Below are 20,541 nucleotides of genomic sequence, written 5' to 3'. Positions count from 1 at the left end.
ATATAAATACATTTGATTGATTGATGAGAGAAAGAGAGATGGAGAGAGTGAAAGAAACAAAAGAAGGGAAAGAGAACAAGAAAGAGAGGGAGAGAGAGCTGAGACATAGAGAGAACGGAAAACGGGGGAGAAAGAGAAAGTGAGAGGCGAGATAGTGAAGGCCCTTGAGCTCTCATGAAACTAGTGGCGCAGTAATCATGGTCTGTCTGTCTAATGGCTATTTGTACACTAGGTGGCACCATAAAACCACCGGAGACATGACTGGAATTTTAAACAGCTGCACTCTCCATAGAGATACATCATTGACTCTCACATTCAACAGCAGTGGTGTAGCATACCCTACACTAAAACCCTTCACAGTTTGAATGGAACCCTGAAGGCTGCCTATAGATGTAGGCCTATGCAGCAGCAATACATACAACAATTATGCATGTAATCCCTTATGGAAAAAACACATGTGAACACTTTATCTCGTGTGAAGCAACATGTGATAACATGATCTCATATGAAAGAAATGTGACAACTTGGGGATGCAACACTTCAACATGTGATACCATTAAACTGAAATCATATGTTTTTGGAAAACTTTGTGATATTTCACGTGAAAACGTGTTTTTGAAACATTTCACGTGCCATTTTACATGTGAAATCAGATGAAATGGGTTTTGGAATACTTTACATTTGTGAAATTAAATTTAAAAAATGTAAGTGTTATATTTTCACACCAGATGGGTGCAGTGAAATGTGTTGTTTTACAGGGTCAGTCATAGTTGTATAGCAACCCTGGAGCAAATTAGGATGTAGTGCCTTTGCTCAAGGACACATTAACCGATGTTTCACCTTGTCCATTTGGGTATTCAAACCAGCGACCTTTCAGTTACCAGCCCAACAATCTAACCGCTAGGAAATTTCACATGTGAAATCATGTGCAAGCATGGGTTTTTGGAACACTTCAAGTGAGATATTGAGGGGATTCGATTATCTGGCACGGGTTGCCCCGGTGGAAGGAGTTTGTACCAAGTGATTGCATTAGTTTTAGAACCGGGATGCCTCCCGGGGGTGAGACAGGTGCCCCGTTCCCTACAAATTACCTATAATACCGCTCTGCACTTTGCAAAATAGTGCCATCTGCACTCCTATTTTAGTCATCAGTTAATCTGACTATTCTCTCATCATTGATTTAATGTACCTTTTTTATCAATTTTAGGTTTTTCTGGGATTACTGTCAAATGTTGGAAGGGCATTTTCATATATTTCAAATGTTACTCCTGAATCACTAGGATAAATATAATAATTTTTCTTGAGCGTATTTTTAACAAAGCTGAGATTTACTTTGAAGGCCAAAGTATAGGAATACAGGTGAAATCAGTCATTGACAGAGACATGGTGGCATAGCAGGAAGTTCGGAATGGCGAGTTCAAAACCCTGGGGAGGACATATTGAATAATAATTCTTGCACAAATAAACATACACAATGTAGTTGTTTGTTTTATAAGCAGTGGTAGAAAAAGTCCCCAATTGTCATATTTGAGTAAAAGTAAAGATACCTTCAAAGAAAATGACTCAAGTAAAAGTGAAAGTCACCCAGTAAAACACTACTTGAGTAAAAGTCTAAAATTATTTGGTTGTAAATATACTTAGGTATCACAAGTAAACGTAATTGCTAAAATATACTTAAGTAGCAAAAGTAAAAGTACAACAATGAATAATTTCAAATTCTTGATATTAAGCAAACCAGACGGACACATTTTCTAGTTTTTATTTTATTTACGGATAGCCAGGGGCACGCTCCAACTCTCAAATATCATTTACAAACTAAGCATGTGTTTAGTGAGTCTGCCAGATCAGAGGCAGTGGGGATAACTAGGGATGTTCTCTTGAAAAGTGAATTATACCATTTTCCTCTCCTGCTAGGTGTAACGTCGTTCGTCTGTTGAATGAAGAGAGTCAGACCGAAATGCAGCGTGTAGGTTACTCATGACTTTAATGAAAGTATGGCGGTACATGAAATAACTGAACTAAATACAAAAACAACAGACCGTGAAACTAATTACAGCCTATCTGGTGACTACAACAAAGAGACAGGAACAAACACCCCCAAAATACAACGCGAACTCAGGCTACCTAAATACGGTTCCCAATCCGAGACAACGAGAATCACCTGACTCCAATTGAGAATCGCCTCAGGCAGCCAAGCCTAACTAGACACACCCCTAATCATACACAATCCCAATTAATACAAACCCCAATACAAAACACAACATATAAACCCATGTCACACCCTGGCCTACCCAAACATATACCAAAAACACAAAATACCATGACCAAGGCGTGACACTAAGCATTCAAAATGAGTAAGAGTACTTTTGGGTGTCAGGGAAAATGTATGGTGTAAAAAGTAGATTATTTTCTTTAGGAATTAAGTAAAAGTAAAAGTCATCAAAAATATTAATAGTAAAGTACAAATACCCCAAAAAACGACTTAAGTAGTACTTTAAAGTATTTTTACTTAAGTACTTTACATCACTGAATAAATGTAAGTTGAAAACACTGTATGTGAAAAGCACTGTGTGTATCATAACGACACATTTTTGTTGTCATGTGAAGTGTTCCAAAAACACATGAATTCACATATGAAATGTCGCAAGTGAAGTGTTCCAAAAGCACGTTTTCACATTCAAAATGTGACACATGAAGTGTTCCAAAAACAAAATTTCACATGACTTTACATGTGAAATCAGGTGTTTTTCAGTAAGGGATTACATGCAGATTTATCCAAATCTAAATGGTGATGTGGTTTAATAAGTACTGCAATGTGATGCCACAGCTGTAGTCCTGTATTGTCATTACATGTATAACCTGTGGTGATCCAATGAACCCTATGAACTCTCCTGGACTGGATTCAGGCAAGCTATGTAGTTGTTTTATGGATAAAACTGTAACCTAAAATACTTAATATTTGAGCTCTATTAATGGAAATTATTAATTGGAAAATATATATGCCCTGTTACTGTTGGGTTGTCATCCATTGAATGTATCTCCCTTTCTGTCTCTTTTTATTATGAATTCCCCTTCAACCTCGGTCTCTGAGAAGAGTGCCAACACCAGCCTATTGTACTATTCTTCTATTAAGCGAACACAGAGCCTAGTCTAGGCATTGTTCTTCTCTCTGAAACATATGTTAGAGCATTGCCTCGCAGAGGACAAGCTTTCCATAAACATACCTAGGCTGTCTACTCTTCTTTCACTCCAATCTCCTTTTGGTGTCATTTATGTGTGAGCAGCCAGTGAGAGAGAGTGCGCACACACACACACACCACTCTGCACGTATGTGCTGTGTCTAGATGAGATTACCTTTGCTAACATGACCCGGTCGTGACATGACCCGGTCGTGCTAGGAATGATCTCATGGTTATACAGCGCCCTTAACCACTGCGCCACCATTCGGAATATTTGTAAATATTATTTTTCGTATTTATTTATTTATTATTATTTTTGTATTTTTTTTGTGCGGCACCCCATGCCGTCCCGGCAAGATACGATAAGCGTACCACCAGAGACCCTGGGTTCGCGCCCAGGCTCTGTCGCAACCGGCCGCCGGGCGACGCACAATTGGCCCAGCATGGTCCGGGTTAGGGAGGGGTTGGCCGGTTGGGAAATCCTTGTCTCATTGCACACCAGCGACCCCTGTGGCAGTGCGCGCTAACCAAGGTTGCCAGGTGCACAGTGTTTCCTCCGACACATTGGTGCGGCTGGCTTCCGGGTTGGATGGCGCTGTGTTAAGAAGCAGTGCGGCTTGGTTGGGTTGTGTATCGGAGGACACATGACTTTCAACCTTTGTCTCTCCCGAGCCCGTACGGGAGTTGTAGTGATGAGAAAAGATAGTAGCTACTAAACAATTGGACACCACAAAATTGGGGAGAAAAAGGGGTAAAAATTCAACAACAAAAAAAACAACAAAAATATTCGGAATGGTGACATTTGGCGCGATCTGTTTTCTATCGCTCATATGCATGTCAGGCTAATGATATCATGTCACGGTGTGGGACTGTGGGTCAGTTAACTTTGTCGGAGTGGGCGCTCTGATTCTAGTTTGTGAGCTAGGCAGGCTACTGCCTGGGAACGTCTCCCACTCAGAAGTACGAGATGGGGAGGGGGCGTGGGTAGGTTGACCTCAGGTCTCCCCACTGGAAGCCAAATGTAGGGGGAGCGGGTGAATCTATCAAATAGCGTATATCTAACTTTGTACAGTCTGAAGGGGGGGGTCTCCCAGGGAGCCATACAAACTAGAACCGCCACTGCTTACAACACTTCCACCATCAGTATTCCTGTCTCCCGGGAACGTTGGATTTGACTAATGGGGGCGCGCGCTAGAATGTGTGCTATGTGCCCGAGCATCATCCCTGATGAGAACCCGCTGTACGAGCTTTATGATACCCTAGGCTACTACAGTTCCACGAGTTGGACTGTTTTGTTATTTAGGTTATGCATTGATCGACATAAATACATAACACATAGCACCTCGATCTAAATGTGATGCGAGACACCGTCTCATATCATTCGCACCATCTCCCGTTCCCGCCTCTTGATATTGATTTGCATACTGTTTCGCGCTCTCTCTCTCTCTCTGGTTGTCCTGGTGATGACGAGATAGAGGAGCCTTACAACACTGACTCCAAGAGACAGAGGGATGAGATAGAAACGGTTGGAGCGTGTATCTGCATTCATTACAGCCTAATTATTAAATTATGTGGGACATATCCTATATATTGACTAAAAGCCTAGCAAAGCCATAAAATGCTTCTTTCATGATATGTTCATGGATTGTTTGACCTGCCAAAAATGTTTTACTCAGGCTGCGCTATTTCAGTGTTGTTGAACTAGATAGACACGTTTTTTTTCTCATAATTATTGATTTCTTACGCCGCCAACCTGAAGTTCATTGTTATCATCTTGGCCGCCGGGATGGTGGCCTTCGTTGGAGCAGTCATCTGCATCATCGCCGCGGTCCATACCGGCTCCGCTGCCGAATCTACCCAGCAGCCTGTGGCAGACAACCAGTCGCAGTCTCCTTACGCTGGAGTGCAGCTGACTTTCCCCGGGGGCTCCGTGGCGCGAGCGGGTCCCCTGGGCGCTCTCCATGGTTCTGAAAGGCAGCACGGAGAAGCGCTCACCTTCTTCCACGTCGCCAGCGGCTTTGATGCCGTCGGTGGAACTAGGCAGGTTAGTCAACTTATCTGCACCCCAGTCCCCGCCGGAGAATGCAACCCCAAAAACTTTCAGCAACAAGCTGAAGACCCGTCGCTGTACGCCGGAGAAGACTGGGGATACCTCCGCACCACAGCAGAGGACCTACAACAGACAGTGCTCCAGCAGAAGGACCAGATTATCACCGACCAGCGGACCATTAGGGATCTGTCAGGCAAGCTTTTTGAGTGTGAGAGCGGAATAGAGGGGCATAGAGGCGCGGGGCTCTGGGGAGGTAAGAGGGTAGATGAGGTCCGGCTCGTAGTCCGGGACCGTGCTCCGTCGTCGACTGTGGCACAGTTGCTCACCGCTCAGGCTGTGGACGAGCTGGAACAGGCTATCGTTCAGATGAAAGACCGCATAGAGAAACTGGAGGTAAGGATAATTGGAGAAACGTGTGTCATGTCTGTTGGTGTTGAATTCCACTATCACATATCTTTATTTTAAACGAACTTGTTATTGTATCGTTAAATAAATCAGTGAATAGGCTAATTCTGCCGCTCTTGTGTGTCAGCTGACCTGCTTGGCAGACCTAGATAGCATTCACTCAATCTGAATTTCTACTCACGTCTCTGACCGCAGTATGTCGGTGTGGGTGTGGCTGCGTGGTTTTACTGTTTAATTGAGACCATTTCCAGTTGATAGAAATCAGGGACAGTATTAGATTAGGTGAGATGACCGCCTACAGGTAACTGCCAAAGTAAAGGAAACACCCACATCAAGCCACCACAAGCCGCCAGAACAGCGAGTCTTGGCATAGATTCTTCAAGTGCCTGGAACTCTATTGGGCGGATGTGACACCATGCTTCCACAATAAATTCTATAATTTGGTGTTTTGTTGATGGAAAACACTGTCACAGGCGTTGCTCCAGAATCTCCCATAAGTGTTCCAATGGGTTGAGATCTGGTGACACACACACGCACACACTTGCACACACTTGCACACACTTGCACACACTTGCACACACACACACCTGCACACACTTGCACACTTGCACACTTGCACACTTGCACACACACACACACACACACACACACACACACACACACACACACACACACACACACACACACACACACACACACACACACACACACACACACACACACACACACACACACACACACACACACACACACACACACACCCTTTAAACATCCTATGCTCCTTTGAGACCCCATCTTTCAAAGTCACTGAGATCTATTTTTGTAGCCATGGTTAAAATAAAGGTTATTGCTATCTGGGATCCTTGGGACATCCCTACCCTAAAACCCTAACCTTAATCCCTATCCTTACCGTAAACCCTAACTTTAACCATAACCCTTACCTAAACCCTGAATTTAACCCTGACCTAAAACCATTTTGAATGTCAACTTCAATGAGTTAAAGTCAAAGTCCCAAGGACCCCGGATAGCAAGGACTCCCAAATAATGGGCAACTGTGAATTTTTATACATGACCCTAAGCATGGGATGTTAATTGCTTAATTAACTCAGGAACCACACCTGTGGAAGCATCTGCATTCAATGTACTTTATATCCCTCGTTTACTCGAATGTTTCCTTTATTTTGGCAGTTACCTGTATATCAACATCTGACTTATTGTCCATGAAAATTGATTAGCTGCATTATATTGAAATTGATTAGATACATTGTATTCGACTTGGCTATAGCTTATTAGAGCTCAACTCAATATTGAGGAACCAATCAGTTACTTCACCAAAATCTATTTACATATTTTGGTATCACTTGTTGCTGTTGCATCATTACAATGTCTTCTCAACACTGCTTCACAACTCAAGTTACATTTAGCCAATTTGATGAATGGAAACCCCAAAACTAGAATGTTGTAGGATAATTGGTTAGGCCTAGTCTACAGATACATGAGGATTTGTTATTCCAGGCACCTCTGCTTCCCAACATAACTAGCCCAGGGGAGGAGAAGAGGGGGGATGGAGGAGGGAGGAGAGAGTAGAGTAACACAAAGCGGCTTTATAGCTGACTGCCAAGCAACATGTGATGTACAACCCCATTTCTTCAGGAGAAAATATAATAAATTATTCATCCGACCAGTTACCTATATTTGTTGAGAGCAGAGACCTTCATGTTCTTTTTTCAGCCTCTGCCTAGCACACTACTATTATACTGTATCAGTGGTGTACCTCTGTATCTGTGGTCCTACCGTCTTTGGTCATTGAACCCCCAGTCATGGTGCAATTGATCATTAGGCCTATAATCTTAACAAATGTACCCCATGTGGAAAGGTGAGGTACCCCTAAGGGTACTAGTACCTCATGTTGAGAACCACTGCTCTATATGTAACAGCATGTGCCTCACTGTAATAATAATAATATGTTGCGTTGTCTGTGTGTCTATTTGACTGCACTTCGCTTTGCTGCAGTTGTAGTGTTGGCTTGGCTGACTATTGACTGAGAGGGCCTTCCATTACTTGTTTTCCTGGCACTATTTCTGCATTTCTCTGCACATAATTGATTGTCCATAATAAAAAGAATAACAAATCCGGAGATTAGAGTGCTTATCTAACACAAAGGCCCCCATTAATCACAGCACATTAAAAAGTGTGAGTGCAGCTCCAAAAATCGAACTGGCTTCCAGTGTTGCGTTCGAGACCACCTAAAAGCGAGACCGATTCAAGACCAAGACCAGAGCAAATCGGGTCAAAACCTAGATCGGAGGGGGTCCGAGACCGAGTCAAGACCGAGACCAGAAAAATTAGAGTCCAACTCAAGACCATGATTGTAATTTAGTCAAATTGCCACCATAATAAGAGTTCAAATGTCCAGTATTTCTGTGTTCATATTTCAGAAGAACATGCATTATGGATTTCTTAGACATTCAGAATGGTGAGAAAAACATGCATATACGAAGGGCAAATAGAGCCACTCTACAAATGACTAACCCAAACACAGTGGGGAACAATGAGGACCTTCTACACCTTCAGAGAAGGGCAAAGGATTTATAAAATAATAATAACAATAATAATTACAATTATATTACTCTTTTCAATTATGTTCTGATTTATAATCGCTTCAGTTTTTGTTGGAAAGGAAAGGGTTAACACATATCCAATCAGGATTTGTCTTTGGTCATTTCTGGGGCTAGCTAAATCAGCCATTGGCTAGGCCATCAGAAGCTAGATAGAAGGCATCTGCCATTCAACTGTGTTAGGGAAACATTTTGGAGTAACAGTGGAATCAACCAATCACATTTTGAATTGTAATCGGTGGGATCATTTGAACAAAAAAGCATTCTCTTCCCAAAGGCCAACGGGTCACTGCGCAATAGCAAGCAATAGTTTTCACATGGTCTAGCTAGCTATCCTTTGTTGTAGACTAATTTGCAGCAGCTGCAGCAGGTGTTATCAAAGAGGACGTTGTTGCATATTTGTTAGCTTCTCCCTTTTCAAGAATAACTTTCAACAAGAAGTTAACATTTTACTGCAGTGGGCTCAATCAGGGTCACATAGAGTTATTCTTGGTACTTAAACAAATCTACTTTGAAACAAAAACCACACACATGGTTATGGGATTAAAAAAAGACACCTGTACCATGTCAGATATAGAGTTAAAATGTATAAAAAATATATGTGCAATACCCACTGGAAAAAAAGTGGGTATACGGTGTATACCTGCATATAGTGTCACACCCTGATCTGTTTCACCTGTCCTTGTGATTGTCTCCACCCCCTCCAGGTGTTGCTTATTGTATTTATCCCTGTGTTTCCTGTCTCTCTGTGCCAGTTTGTCTTGTAGGTTTCCAAGTCAACCAGAGGTTATCCTGTTCCCCTGCTTTTTGCATTCTCCTTTTTATAGTCCTCCTGGTTTTGACCCTTGCCTGTTTCTGGACTTTGTACCTACCTGCCTGACCATTCTGCCTGCCTTGACCACAAGCCTGTCTGCCACTCTGTACCTGCTGGACTCTTACCTGGTTTTGACCTTTTTGCCTGTCCACTACCATTCTCTTGCCTACTCCTTTGGATTAAAAAATTAAGAAAAAACATTGTAGGACTCCAACCATCTGACCCCTGTGTCTGCATTTGGGTCTCGCCATGTGCCTTGACATTTAGTTTCCACCTCACCACTGGCCCTTTGTGTTTTACAAAAAGTGAGCTCTCGTCCATGAGTGCGCTGGTATTTCCGTTGCTGTCCTTTCAGAATCATAAACCTGTCACACACTGAAGGCCAAGGTCCAATAGGTTCGCTACTGCCCAAACATGTCTATAATAGATATAAAGACTGTTCAGGTATGAATGTTTCAAGACAGGAGTGTATATATTTGGCCTGGCTAAGTGGTTTTATGTGCTTATTGAATGGAAGCTTATAATTCCACGTTTTTTACTCCGCTGGTCTCGGGAAGAAATTATGAGTCCTCGCCGAGACAAGACAGAGACACTCAAAATGTACTACACCACTGTTGGCTTCATTTGTCTTTGTATTTCATTGTCTGCTCTTCCCTCCCTCCCACACTCCCTCCCATGAAGTCAGATATCGGACCGCTGGCGTTCCCTCACAACCACACAGATGCAGCAACTGCGATGACTTCAAGAGGTGGTGGTGGGCTCTCTGAGGCCCCTGATGGTTGGGGTGAGGCAGGGCCAGGGGGACAGGCAGGGGATGGACCAAAGCAGTGGCCACGGGTGGAGGATCTGGAAGGAGAGCTTGAGAGGAAGCTGGAACTCCTGGAGAAGGAGAGGAAGGCCCTGCGAAAGGAATCCCAAAGACACTGGCAAGAGATCGACCAGGGGATGAACTCCCTACACCACCGCATCGCTGGCCTGGAGGGGGGTGAGAGGAGGGGCAGAGGGTTAGGTGTAAGAGAAGATCAATGGTAATGAGTGATAGTCATACCTGAATTATATTAATTTATATGGTGGGGGAGGTTAAGAGGTTTCTGATGTACCAGAAAGGTAACTTATTATCAATCTATGAAAACGACATCAACACATTATGATACAGAATAAGAACAAATTACATAACAAGAAAGAAAATCCAAGTGGATATATCACAGAAGAGAGATGAGATGGGGGCAGGAAAGAAGTCAAATGTGTGATGTAGCCGTTGTATAAACCCCCAAATACACTACGCAGTCCTAATAAGACAAGTCTATTCAACACCCCCCCCCCCTACCAAATTACTTCATTACTCAAACACTCTCCATCCCTCTCTATTTCTCCACCCATAACTCCTTACCCCAGGACTTTCAGAGTACACCTATCCCGAGGGCTACAAGCTGTCCTTCCCAGCGCGTACCAACTATATGTACGCAGTGGTGCAGCACCCCATCCCTGAGATGCGTGCCTTCACCGTGTGCCTCTGGCTGAGACCCACCGAGGGGGGCATCGGCACCCCCTTCTCCTACGCTGTAGTGGAGCAGCCAAACGAGCTAGTCCTGCTGCAGGGCATGCACACCCCTGTGGAGCTGCTCATTAACGACAAGGTAAAGGAGGAAACAGAGCAGAAATATTTTAGGGCACACTGAGTTAGACACAGCACAATTTAAGATGAAGCTATAAAAGTGCCTGAGAGTTTACTGTTGTATGATTCCTGCAACCAAAATGGCACCCTATTCCCTATGTACTGCACTACTTTTGACCAGAGCCCTGGTCAAAACTAGTGTGCTACATAGGGAATAGGATGCCATTTGGGACAAAGACAAAGCACCGTTTCGGCTAGAGCTGGGAGTGTAGTGTAGATCAGCATGAGGCCATTATGGTAATACATTGCCTGGAAGTCATAGAGAGCTACCTAGCTGGCTGTGCCCTTGAGGAAGGGCAGTCCGTGCCTTTGAAAAAGTAATACTGCAGTCCTCAAATGTTACTGTAATAAAAGAGCTGGATTAATATATTCCAGGGGGAAATTTTGTAATGTCTCCATACAGTGTGTTAAGCAGCAAGATATCAACACTTAAAAAGTACAATATTTTATTTAATATAATATTGAGTTTTAGTGTAGGATATTCTTTACAACACATGGTTTAGGGTCAGTACTGAGAACCACTTCGTCGTATGATTGATTGTCCATTGAATTGTTTGCTATTGCCATCTTAAATACTAAATTTGCAGTCTAATATAGTCTGCAGTATCACTGCATTACCTGCACTATAGCACTAACACTCACACTAACCCAAACTGTTGTCCTCCCACCCCTAGGTGGTGCAGTTACCTCTGAACCTGTCTCGGGGCAGCTGGCACCACATCTGTGTAAGCTGGAGCCAGAGAGGTGGGGCGTGGCAGGCCTACCAGGGGGGCAAGCTGAGAGGAGAGGGGCAGGGCCTGGCAGCCTGGCACCACATCAGGCCTGGGGGAGTCCTCATCCTGGGGCAGGAACAGGTAAGACCTGGAGGGGTTGGTATTTTGGTGAGGAGTGGCAGGTTGAAGAGACCTCAAAGGCATAGACCTATAGGGGGTTGTTGTTTTTAAAGGAGAACATATTTTATTGTTCATTGAGATATAGACACAGGGATGAAATGAGAAGGGGCAGGTGAGAGGAACATGCAAAGTTGAAGTGGGGGATTTGAGCATCAAACCCCAGTCTCTCAGGGCAATGCCAAGTCCGGACTTACCACTAGACCAAACTCTGACACATCCCTTCCTCTTTTCACCCCTTTCACTCCTCCAACTCCTTCTGCCTGTAGGACACTTTGGGCGGGCGTTTTGACTCGTCCCAGGCCATGGTGGGGGAGTTATCCCAGTGGAACGTATGGGAGCAGGTCCTGACCCCCAGCGAGGTGTTCAGCCTGGCCCACTGCAGCCAGCACAGCCCCCAGCCAAAGGGTAATGTGGCCCCCTGGACCAACCGGGAAGTAGAGGTGTTCGGAGGAGCCACCAAGGTGCCCATGGAGCCCTGCTGCCAAACGCACCAACACCCCACTGTGAGGGGAAGGGTGATATAAGATCCAGGGACCTTATTTACAAAGCGTCTCAAAGTAGGACAAGTGATTGGGGAAAAATCAATACAGTTACATATCGCAATATTCTTTTGGACAATATTATAGTGATACTTTTTGTTGTTGTTGCTAGGTAGTGTTAGCTAGCACTAGTCAGCTATGCCTACACCAGAACGCTGGTATTTTGTTGCTCTCCATTTTCTTTTAAAATAGTGAGCCAACATGTTTTCAATGCTTTTATTTCCATGACTGATCAAAACTCATTTTCTCATGCTCTCTTGTCTCTCTTCAGCAGACATATAGAGAGCAATCTCTTTGGAACATCAAATTGCAATAAAATCGCAGTATCGAATCGCAATACATAAAGAATTGTGAGAATCAGTATTGTCACCTACATGTAAGTATCATGATAACATTCGTGAGAATCCTGGCAATTTCCCAGCCGTACTGTACGTGTCATATTATACAGCTGTGTTGAAGTAGGGCAAAACATTGTGGAGGTAACATATTTCTATCTGAACAACTAGTTATGTAGAACAGCAGGAATGCCTAACTGACAGTAGATTAAGGAATCATGTCAGCTCTATTCATCACATTTCTATCTGCAATGTTCAGTATATTATACATTGTGAATTTGTGAAGTGAATTTATGGGTGGAGCTTGGGTGAAAGGGAGTAAAGGAATGGGGAAATGAGGCGCGTGTTTAGAAGTGGGATTGACACTGGTTTTGTAACTACTCAAAATACTTTATTTATCCCTCAAGGGGTAATTTTGTTTTGTTTTGCATGTTTTATTTTTCTATGTTTTACATCTATTGTTGATTAAGTTTATTCTGAGCTACAGGACACAGAGTGGGTCGGCTAGGCATACATACTTTTGCATTTCAACTGCTGGTCTATGGCCAAGCACTAGGTCCGAGGAGCCGATTTTGTTTTCTCAAAAGGAGCAAACAATTGGGTATCTATAGCTTTCTCTATCATCTGACTTGTGTCTAACCGAAGGGGATAACGCAAGTGTACATTATGATTTTATATAACATTTTATATGCAGACATTAAGAACACACAACCGTGTGATTTTTTAAATAACTTTTTGTATCAACTTGTTTCAAAATAGCATTCTTATTGTATCTCTTTTCATATTCCTTCTCGTTAACATTTTTATAAATAGTCTATCTTAGTAATACAGCATGTCTAATCATTGCCTATGACTAATAAGAACTACAGAAACAGAGATATGAACTAATCTCTTTGGCACTAATTCAAATTCAGTAACTGTATCCAGTAATGTCAATGTGTGGCTTGAATTGGTCCAGAAAATATGTCTTAGACTTGGACAGTGCTGTTACCCAAACTCATTGAATAACTGTGTTGCACAATATGGTATAGCGCAAAGTTTGATACTTGCTAGAACACCAGAATAAGTATTGGTACCAAGTTGTACTGTCATGTATAAACTGTGTTATATAATGATTTTATATTCAATGTAAACAGTGATATGAATAACAATGGTTTTAAATGCATGTCATTATACTGCAGGCGTGTATTAATTTTACATATCAATGCACATTCATATATAATTCAATGTATGAAAGCCCTCTTCATCTACACCTTGCCATCCAGTGACGTGGGGTCTGAGGCGGGGTAGGCACATTCTATTGAGGCTCATAAAGCTACGGTGTTACAGTGTTTATCGGTATGACACGATCACAAAGATAACCATCAAACAGCAACAACCATTAGACTCAAATTCACAGGCCGTAATTGCTTGTGCCTCACTCAGGCGACTTTCAGCACCACAGACAGCGACCCAAATGCAAGTGAGTCGGTCTACTTGTAAACAGCGCTACACACACAACATCAAATCAAATGTTATTTGTCACATGCGCCGAATACAACAGGTGAGTGATATGCTTACTTACAAGCCCTTAATCAACAATGCAGTTTTAAGAAAATATAAGTGTTAAGTAAAAATAGATAAATTAAAGTAACAAATAATTAGAACAGCAATAAAATAACAATAGCGAGGGTATGTACAGGGGGTACCGGTACAGAGTCAATTGGGGGTAGAAGCTGTTAAGAGGTCTTTTTGACCTAGATTTGATATCTCCGGAACCGCTTGCCGTGCGGTAGCAGAGAGAACAGTCTATGACTAGGGCTTCTGGAGTCTGTGACAATTTTTAGGGCCTTCATCTGACACCGCCTGTTAAAGAGGTCATGGATGGCAGGAAGCTTGGCCCCAGTGATGTACTGGGGCATATGCACTGCCCTCTGTAGTGCCTTGTGGTCGGAGGCCAAGTAGGTGCCATACCAGGCAGTGATGCAACCAATCAGGATGCTCTCGATGGTGCAGGTGTAGAATTTGAGGATCTGAAGACCCATTACAAATCTTTCCATTCTCCTGAGGGGGAATAGGCTTTGTCGTGCCATCTTCACAGCTATCTTGCTGTGTTTGGACCATGATAGTTTGTTGGTGATGTGGACATCAAGGAACTTGAAGCTCTCAACCTGCTCTACTACAGCCCCTTCGATGAGAATGAGGGCGTGCTCAGTCCTCCTTTTCCTGTAGTCCACAATCATCGCCTTAATCTTGATCATGTTGAGGGAGAGGTTGTTGTCCTGGCACCACATGGCCAGGTCTCTGACCTCCTTCCTATATGCTGTCTCGTTGTTGTTGGTGATCACGACTACCACTGTTGTGTCATCAGCAAACTTCATTATATTGTTGGAGTCGTGCCTGGCCGTGCAGTCATGAGTGAACAGGGAGTACAGGAGTGGACTGAGCACGCAAAACAGTGCAAAACAGTCCTGTAGCTTAGCATCTGTTTCATCTGTTTCATCTGATCACTTTTTTATTGACCGACTGGTACTCACTGGTACTTCCTGCTTGAGTTTTTGCTTGTAAGCAGGAATCAGGAGGATAGAATTATGGTCATTTTTGCCAAATGGAGGGCGAGAGAGAGCTTTGTACACATCTCTGTGAGTGGAGTAATGGTAGTCTAGAGTTTTTTTCCCTCTGGTTGCACATTTAACATGCTGTAGAAATGAGGTAAAACGGATTTAAGTTTCCCTGCATTAAAGTCCCCGGTCACTAGGAGTGCCGCCTCTGGATGAGCATCTTCCTGTTTGCTTATGGCCAAATACAGCTCATTGAGTGCGGTCTTAGTGCCAGCATTAGTTTGTGGTGGTAAATAGACAGCTACCAAGAATATAGATGAAAATTATCTTGGTAAATAGTGTGGTCTACAGCTTATTATGAGATACTTTACCTCAGGTGAGCAAAACCTTGAGTTCCTTAGATTTTGTGCACCAGCTGTTGTTTACAAATATACATAGACCCTCACCCATTGTCTTTACCAGAGGTCACGACATCCGCCGAAGTTGGTCCCTCTCCTTGTTCAGGCGGCATTTGACGGTCGACATCACCGACCTTCTAGCCATCGCCGATCCACTTTTCATTTTCCTTTGGTTTTGTCTTGTCTTCCATCACACCTGGTTCCAATTCCATCAATTCCATGTTATGTATTTAACCCTCTGTTCTCCCCCTATGTCCTTGTCCGTAATTGTTTCTTGTAGTGCTTGTGAACGGTATGCTGGTTATTGTAACGTCGTTCGTCTGTTGAATGAAGAGAGTCAGACCGAAATGCAGCGTGTAGGTTATTCATGACTTTAATGAAGGAATGTCGCGGTACATGAAATAACTGAAAAATACAAAAACAACAAACGGAACGTGAAACCTATTACAGCCTATCTGGTGACACTACACAGAGACAGGAACAAACACCCACAAAATACAACGCGAAAGTCAGGCTGTCTAAATACGGTTCTCAATCAGAGACAACGACAAGCACCTGACTCTGATTGAGAATCGCCCCAGGCAGCCAAGCCTAACTAGACACACCCCTAATCAGCCGCAATCACAAATAATACAAACCCCAATACGAATACAACATATAAACCCATGTCACACCCTGGCCTACCCAAACATATACCAAAAACACAAAATACAATGACCAAGGCGTGACAGTTATTACCGGGTTTTGTTTGACCCATTTCATGTATTCTTCTGTTGACGGTGGTTTATGTTTATTAAACGACACCGTTGTAAATCAGTTTTTGCTCTCCTGCGCCTGACTTCTCTGCCGCCAGTGCGCACCTCATTACAGCGGCTGTTCTATCCTGCCGAAAAAGTGCAAAACCACCACCTGTATGTTATTTATGTTGTCTTTCAGCCACGACTCGGTGAAACAAGATATTACAGTTTTTAATGTCCCGTTAGTAGGATATACGTGCTCGTAGTTAATCCATGTTTGTTATCCGGCGATTGTACATTGGTTAATAGAACCGATGGTAAAGGCAGATTACCCACTCGCCGTCAGATCCTTATAAAGCAGACAGACCTACGTCCCCAATATCTCCATCTCTTTCTCCTGCAAATGACAGGGATGAGGGTCTTGTCTGGAGTAAATCCTTCGCCTCCGACTCGTTAAAGAAAAAATCTTCCAGTACGTGGTGAATAATTGCTGTCCTGATATCTAGAAGCTATTTTTGGTCATAAGAAACGATTGCAGAAACATTATGTACAAAATAAGTTACAAATAACACGAAAAAACACACACACTATAGCACAATTGCCGTAAAACAGCAGCCATCTCCTCCAGCGCTCTGTGCCTAGTAGTCAGCACTACTAATTGACATATATACTTACACAATAGACATGTCATGTCATAAAAGTAGACGGCGCTACTATAAATAAACTCTTGCATTTACATTTACCTGTTAATTAACAAAGTCTGTCCTTCTGGGTAAAGACATCAGTGACTGAACTGTAAAACTCCCCCTGTTTGCATTCAGTTTTAAAAGTCTCTTGGTCTGAATGTGATGGAGATGATGGCAAGGGATGAGGGTCATCCTTGATTCCGGTTTTCGACTGTATGTCTTTATCTGTTTCAGCGCAGAAAATTACTTCTCAATATTGTGGCTGGTATAGTGAGGACCAGCTGCAGTAACTTTGTTGCCTCGGGACAGTCTGTGTCAGGTCATGCTGGAACAAAAAGCTGAGGAGCTGTCCAGGTGTTTTGTCTTGTACCATTTGTGAACTGTACAATCCGACAAGATCAGTCTTAAATCTAACAAAATCGAAGTACTTGGCATATTTTGACAGGCTCTTTGTTTGCTGGTGTCAAACGTTTGTGACATTGTTTCACCTTTTTTGCAGTCCACTAAACCAAGGAAATTAAGTTCACAAAAGTGGTCAAACTTGGCTCTCATCTGAACATTGATATTGTCCAGTGTGTTGCTATAGATTTGCCCTCTCCTTACTATGATCGGCTGTTTACTATGAGTTTCGCTTCGTTCCAGGCCCAGATCATTACATTTCTGCTCAAATCACTCATAGAAGCTATCAAAGTCTTGTTGCTGCCGTTCCAGTGCTTTCATTGTGTCGCTGATCTGGGGATGGCAGACACTCATATCCATCACTTTGTTCTGCAGAACATGGAAGAGCGCATCAGTTTCCTTGAAAATTCCATCATAGGCCATGAGCAAAAGCGAAACACGGTGGCGGTCTCTGGATGGGTTGCTAACTGTTCATTTCTTTCAGCAAAGGCATGTAAATAGATCCACATAGTTGCCCTAAGGCCTGGTTGATGTGCTGGCACTCTCATCATTGCCGCAAAATGCCACCGTCTGTTTACCTAGGTAGCATGCCGTAGCATTAATTAGCTAGGGCTTTCAAAATCTCACGGTTCTCTTTTACCTTTGCATTGCGCATGCTGATATTCAATCTCCATTGTTCATTCAATACCAGATCAATCCGTGAGCTGCCAATCTGTGAGCTTTTGATGTGAGACACAGTTTTCTCACGCTTGTTGAACGCTATAGACAAATTGTTCAAGTTGCAGTAACCGACTCTTGTCCACACACTGTCACTGGTGGAGAACAGCAGGCAGGGGAAGCAGTAGAGTCGGCTGCTAGCAGTGCAGCCACAGAGCCAGTCTTTCCGTTGATACAACTCAGTTTGGAATTATCATGTTATTTTCTATTTTCTTTAGATGTAGGTCACTAAACTCAGGTGTTGGTCTTCACACTGTTTCTCTAGAAAATCCAATGTGATGACTGCTATTTATCGAATAATGACCTACTACTTATAATTATTACTCTATTAAATTAATCATGTAACAATTAACTCATTAGGAATTTGGGGCACCACGGGAAAAGTTGTTTCCTGAGTTACTATCTCTCGACTTAAACTCTACAGATGATCTAAATATCTCTTACATCAATAACAGTACATTATTAATTATTACCTCATATTAATTATTACCTCTCATTCTGAACGTTGTTGACTTCGTAAATCTGCACGTACCCTAACTTAAGTGATGAATCAGCGATACACAAATTGGCTTCATTATTTATTTACTAACTAACTAAACATACACACAGTATAGGTTATTGATTACTAATGCAATGACAACAGTCCCTATTTTTATTTTATTTTATTTCACCTTTATTTAACCCTTATAGGCCAGTTGAGAACAAGTTCTCATTTACAACTGCGACCTGGCCAAGATAAAGCGAAGCAGTGCGACAAAAAACAACAATACAGTCAATAGCACAATAGAAAAATCTATATACAGTGATTATATAGTCCCTATTGGACTGACCTGATATGATGGCTTGATAAACAATGGAAGGGGGGTTATGTAAGGAGAGGGAGAGACAGAGTCAAATTCTCGTACATACATTTGGAAACTACGCTCACTGTAGTCAGAATATTTAGCACCCTAACAACCGCACATTCGGATTAGAAATGCAACATATATTTACACGTTGATGTCTTTCTCTGTTCTCTCTCTGTAGTTTGATGTCTCTGGTTGTCCACCATAGGTCACAATTTCCTTAGTTGTATGCTTCTTTATTCTGGAGTGTTATTAGAATGGATCCTTCAGGTGTACCACACGGTGGTGAAAGGGATCTATTCCTCCATCCCGTCTTTGGTCAATTGCCCTAGACTACTTCACATACCAGCTGCAGACTGTGAATGTTTGGTCTGGTATTCACCTTCTTCACTCTTCGAGAGTTTCAGAGGGTCTTACCATTTTCTGGTCTTGTAGTTTTAACCATTTCAACGTGTGGACCACGTCCTCACGTTCTCTGGTCTGTATTTAAATTCTCAGCGAGTCCTTTTAAGCACTCTGGCCTAGGAGGGCGTTCCATCCTGTTGACACAATATATGTGCTCACGAGGACGGGGTTACTGACTGGGCTCAAGTTTAATATGAAAGCCAATATCTCATTCAGAAGGCTAAAATCAAATTTCTATCTTCACAAAAGTATTTCATACTTAAAAAGTATTCTTCTATCTAATAATGTATTGTATACAACATTTAGATGCAAACCTGATAACTAGGACATATACACGTTCAGAGTTACAGTTATCTTGTTAGCCATCCTTAATGACATCACAAAATAATAAATTATATGACATGATTACTGTTTGGATCCCCACCAACAATTCCAAACGTTTTGATTTCAAAACAAATGTTCCAATGTCCAATCTTTTGCTGTTAGAGTTCTTAGCCAAGAGTCTCTCTACCCACAGCACATTCCTTTATTCAGTACTGCAGGGCACGAGAGAGAACGTTTACGACCGGCGTTATGTCATAAAACCGGCCCAACTCCCCTTCCTCTCTGGTGGGAGAGGGGTCTGGCTATCTGTCAACCCTGTGCCGAGCTGATCTGGCAGCTTTGAGCCTCACCAAGGACAGAGAGTCATGACAATAGGCAGGGACGAGCTCTGACTATCCTCTTGCAAAGCTCTCTTACCTGCCTTCATCCGTTAGCTGGCAGTATAAGGTAGAAACATGAATGCGCAAGTCATGTCAATTCCTTTCATTGAGTTTGAATTTGAAGGGCGGGGAAAAGGTACATGGCGAGGCTGCCTTTCCCCTTGCCTCCTTGTGCGTTTTGTACCAGATCACTGCAAATTTGGGAAGTAGTAGTACTAGTTCAGACATGTATTTTATCATGCAGAAAAAAATGAAGTTGACAATGAATATTGATTAAAAAAAGTATATTTATTTATTTTTCATTAGTTATTTTATCATATATTTTCACACTGCCTACCCTTCCTACCCTAACCACACATCACTGTCGCTTTCCCTGGTTATGACTAAGTTCCAAGTTCCTTTCTTTAATATTTACCCATATTAAAGAAATGTCCATTCATTTCTCTACTGTAGTTATTATTCCAACATCATTCTGCAGTGTGATCAGTGTTTTGCCTGCCTCTGGTCTGTTCGGCTCATGTCTGCACTTCTATGGTCTCTGTGATATTGTGGCAAACTGTACAGCTTAGAAAATGAATAAACAAGATATTTTCTCTATTAAC

At 42.6% G+C, this 20,541-nt stretch overlaps 1 protein-coding gene across 1 annotated transcript; it reads left to right on the top strand.

Moving 5' to 3' along the window:
- Positions 1-4,920: 4,920 nt before the first annotated feature.
- Positions 4,921-12,518, top strand: LOC124016492 (neuronal pentraxin receptor-like; the record flags this gene model as incomplete). The annotated part of the gene is made up of 5 exons (XM_046332063.1): positions 4,921-5,622; positions 9,748-10,051; positions 10,462-10,703; positions 11,416-11,595; positions 11,901-12,518. Coding segments are annotated over 5 exons (1,686 nt in total), but the record flags the coding sequence as incomplete, so codon positions are not given.
- Between the last annotated feature and the right edge of the window lie 8,023 nt (positions 12,519-20,541).

This window comes from Oncorhynchus gorbuscha, linkage group LG26, assembly GCF_021184085.1.
Source record: "Oncorhynchus gorbuscha isolate QuinsamMale2020 ecotype Even-year linkage group LG26, OgorEven_v1.0, whole genome shotgun sequence".
Lineage (NCBI taxonomy): Eukaryota > Metazoa > Chordata > Actinopteri > Salmoniformes > Salmonidae > Oncorhynchus > Oncorhynchus gorbuscha.
Note: the sequence above shows the minus strand (reverse complement) of the source record. Positions and strands in the feature narration are given on the sequence as shown.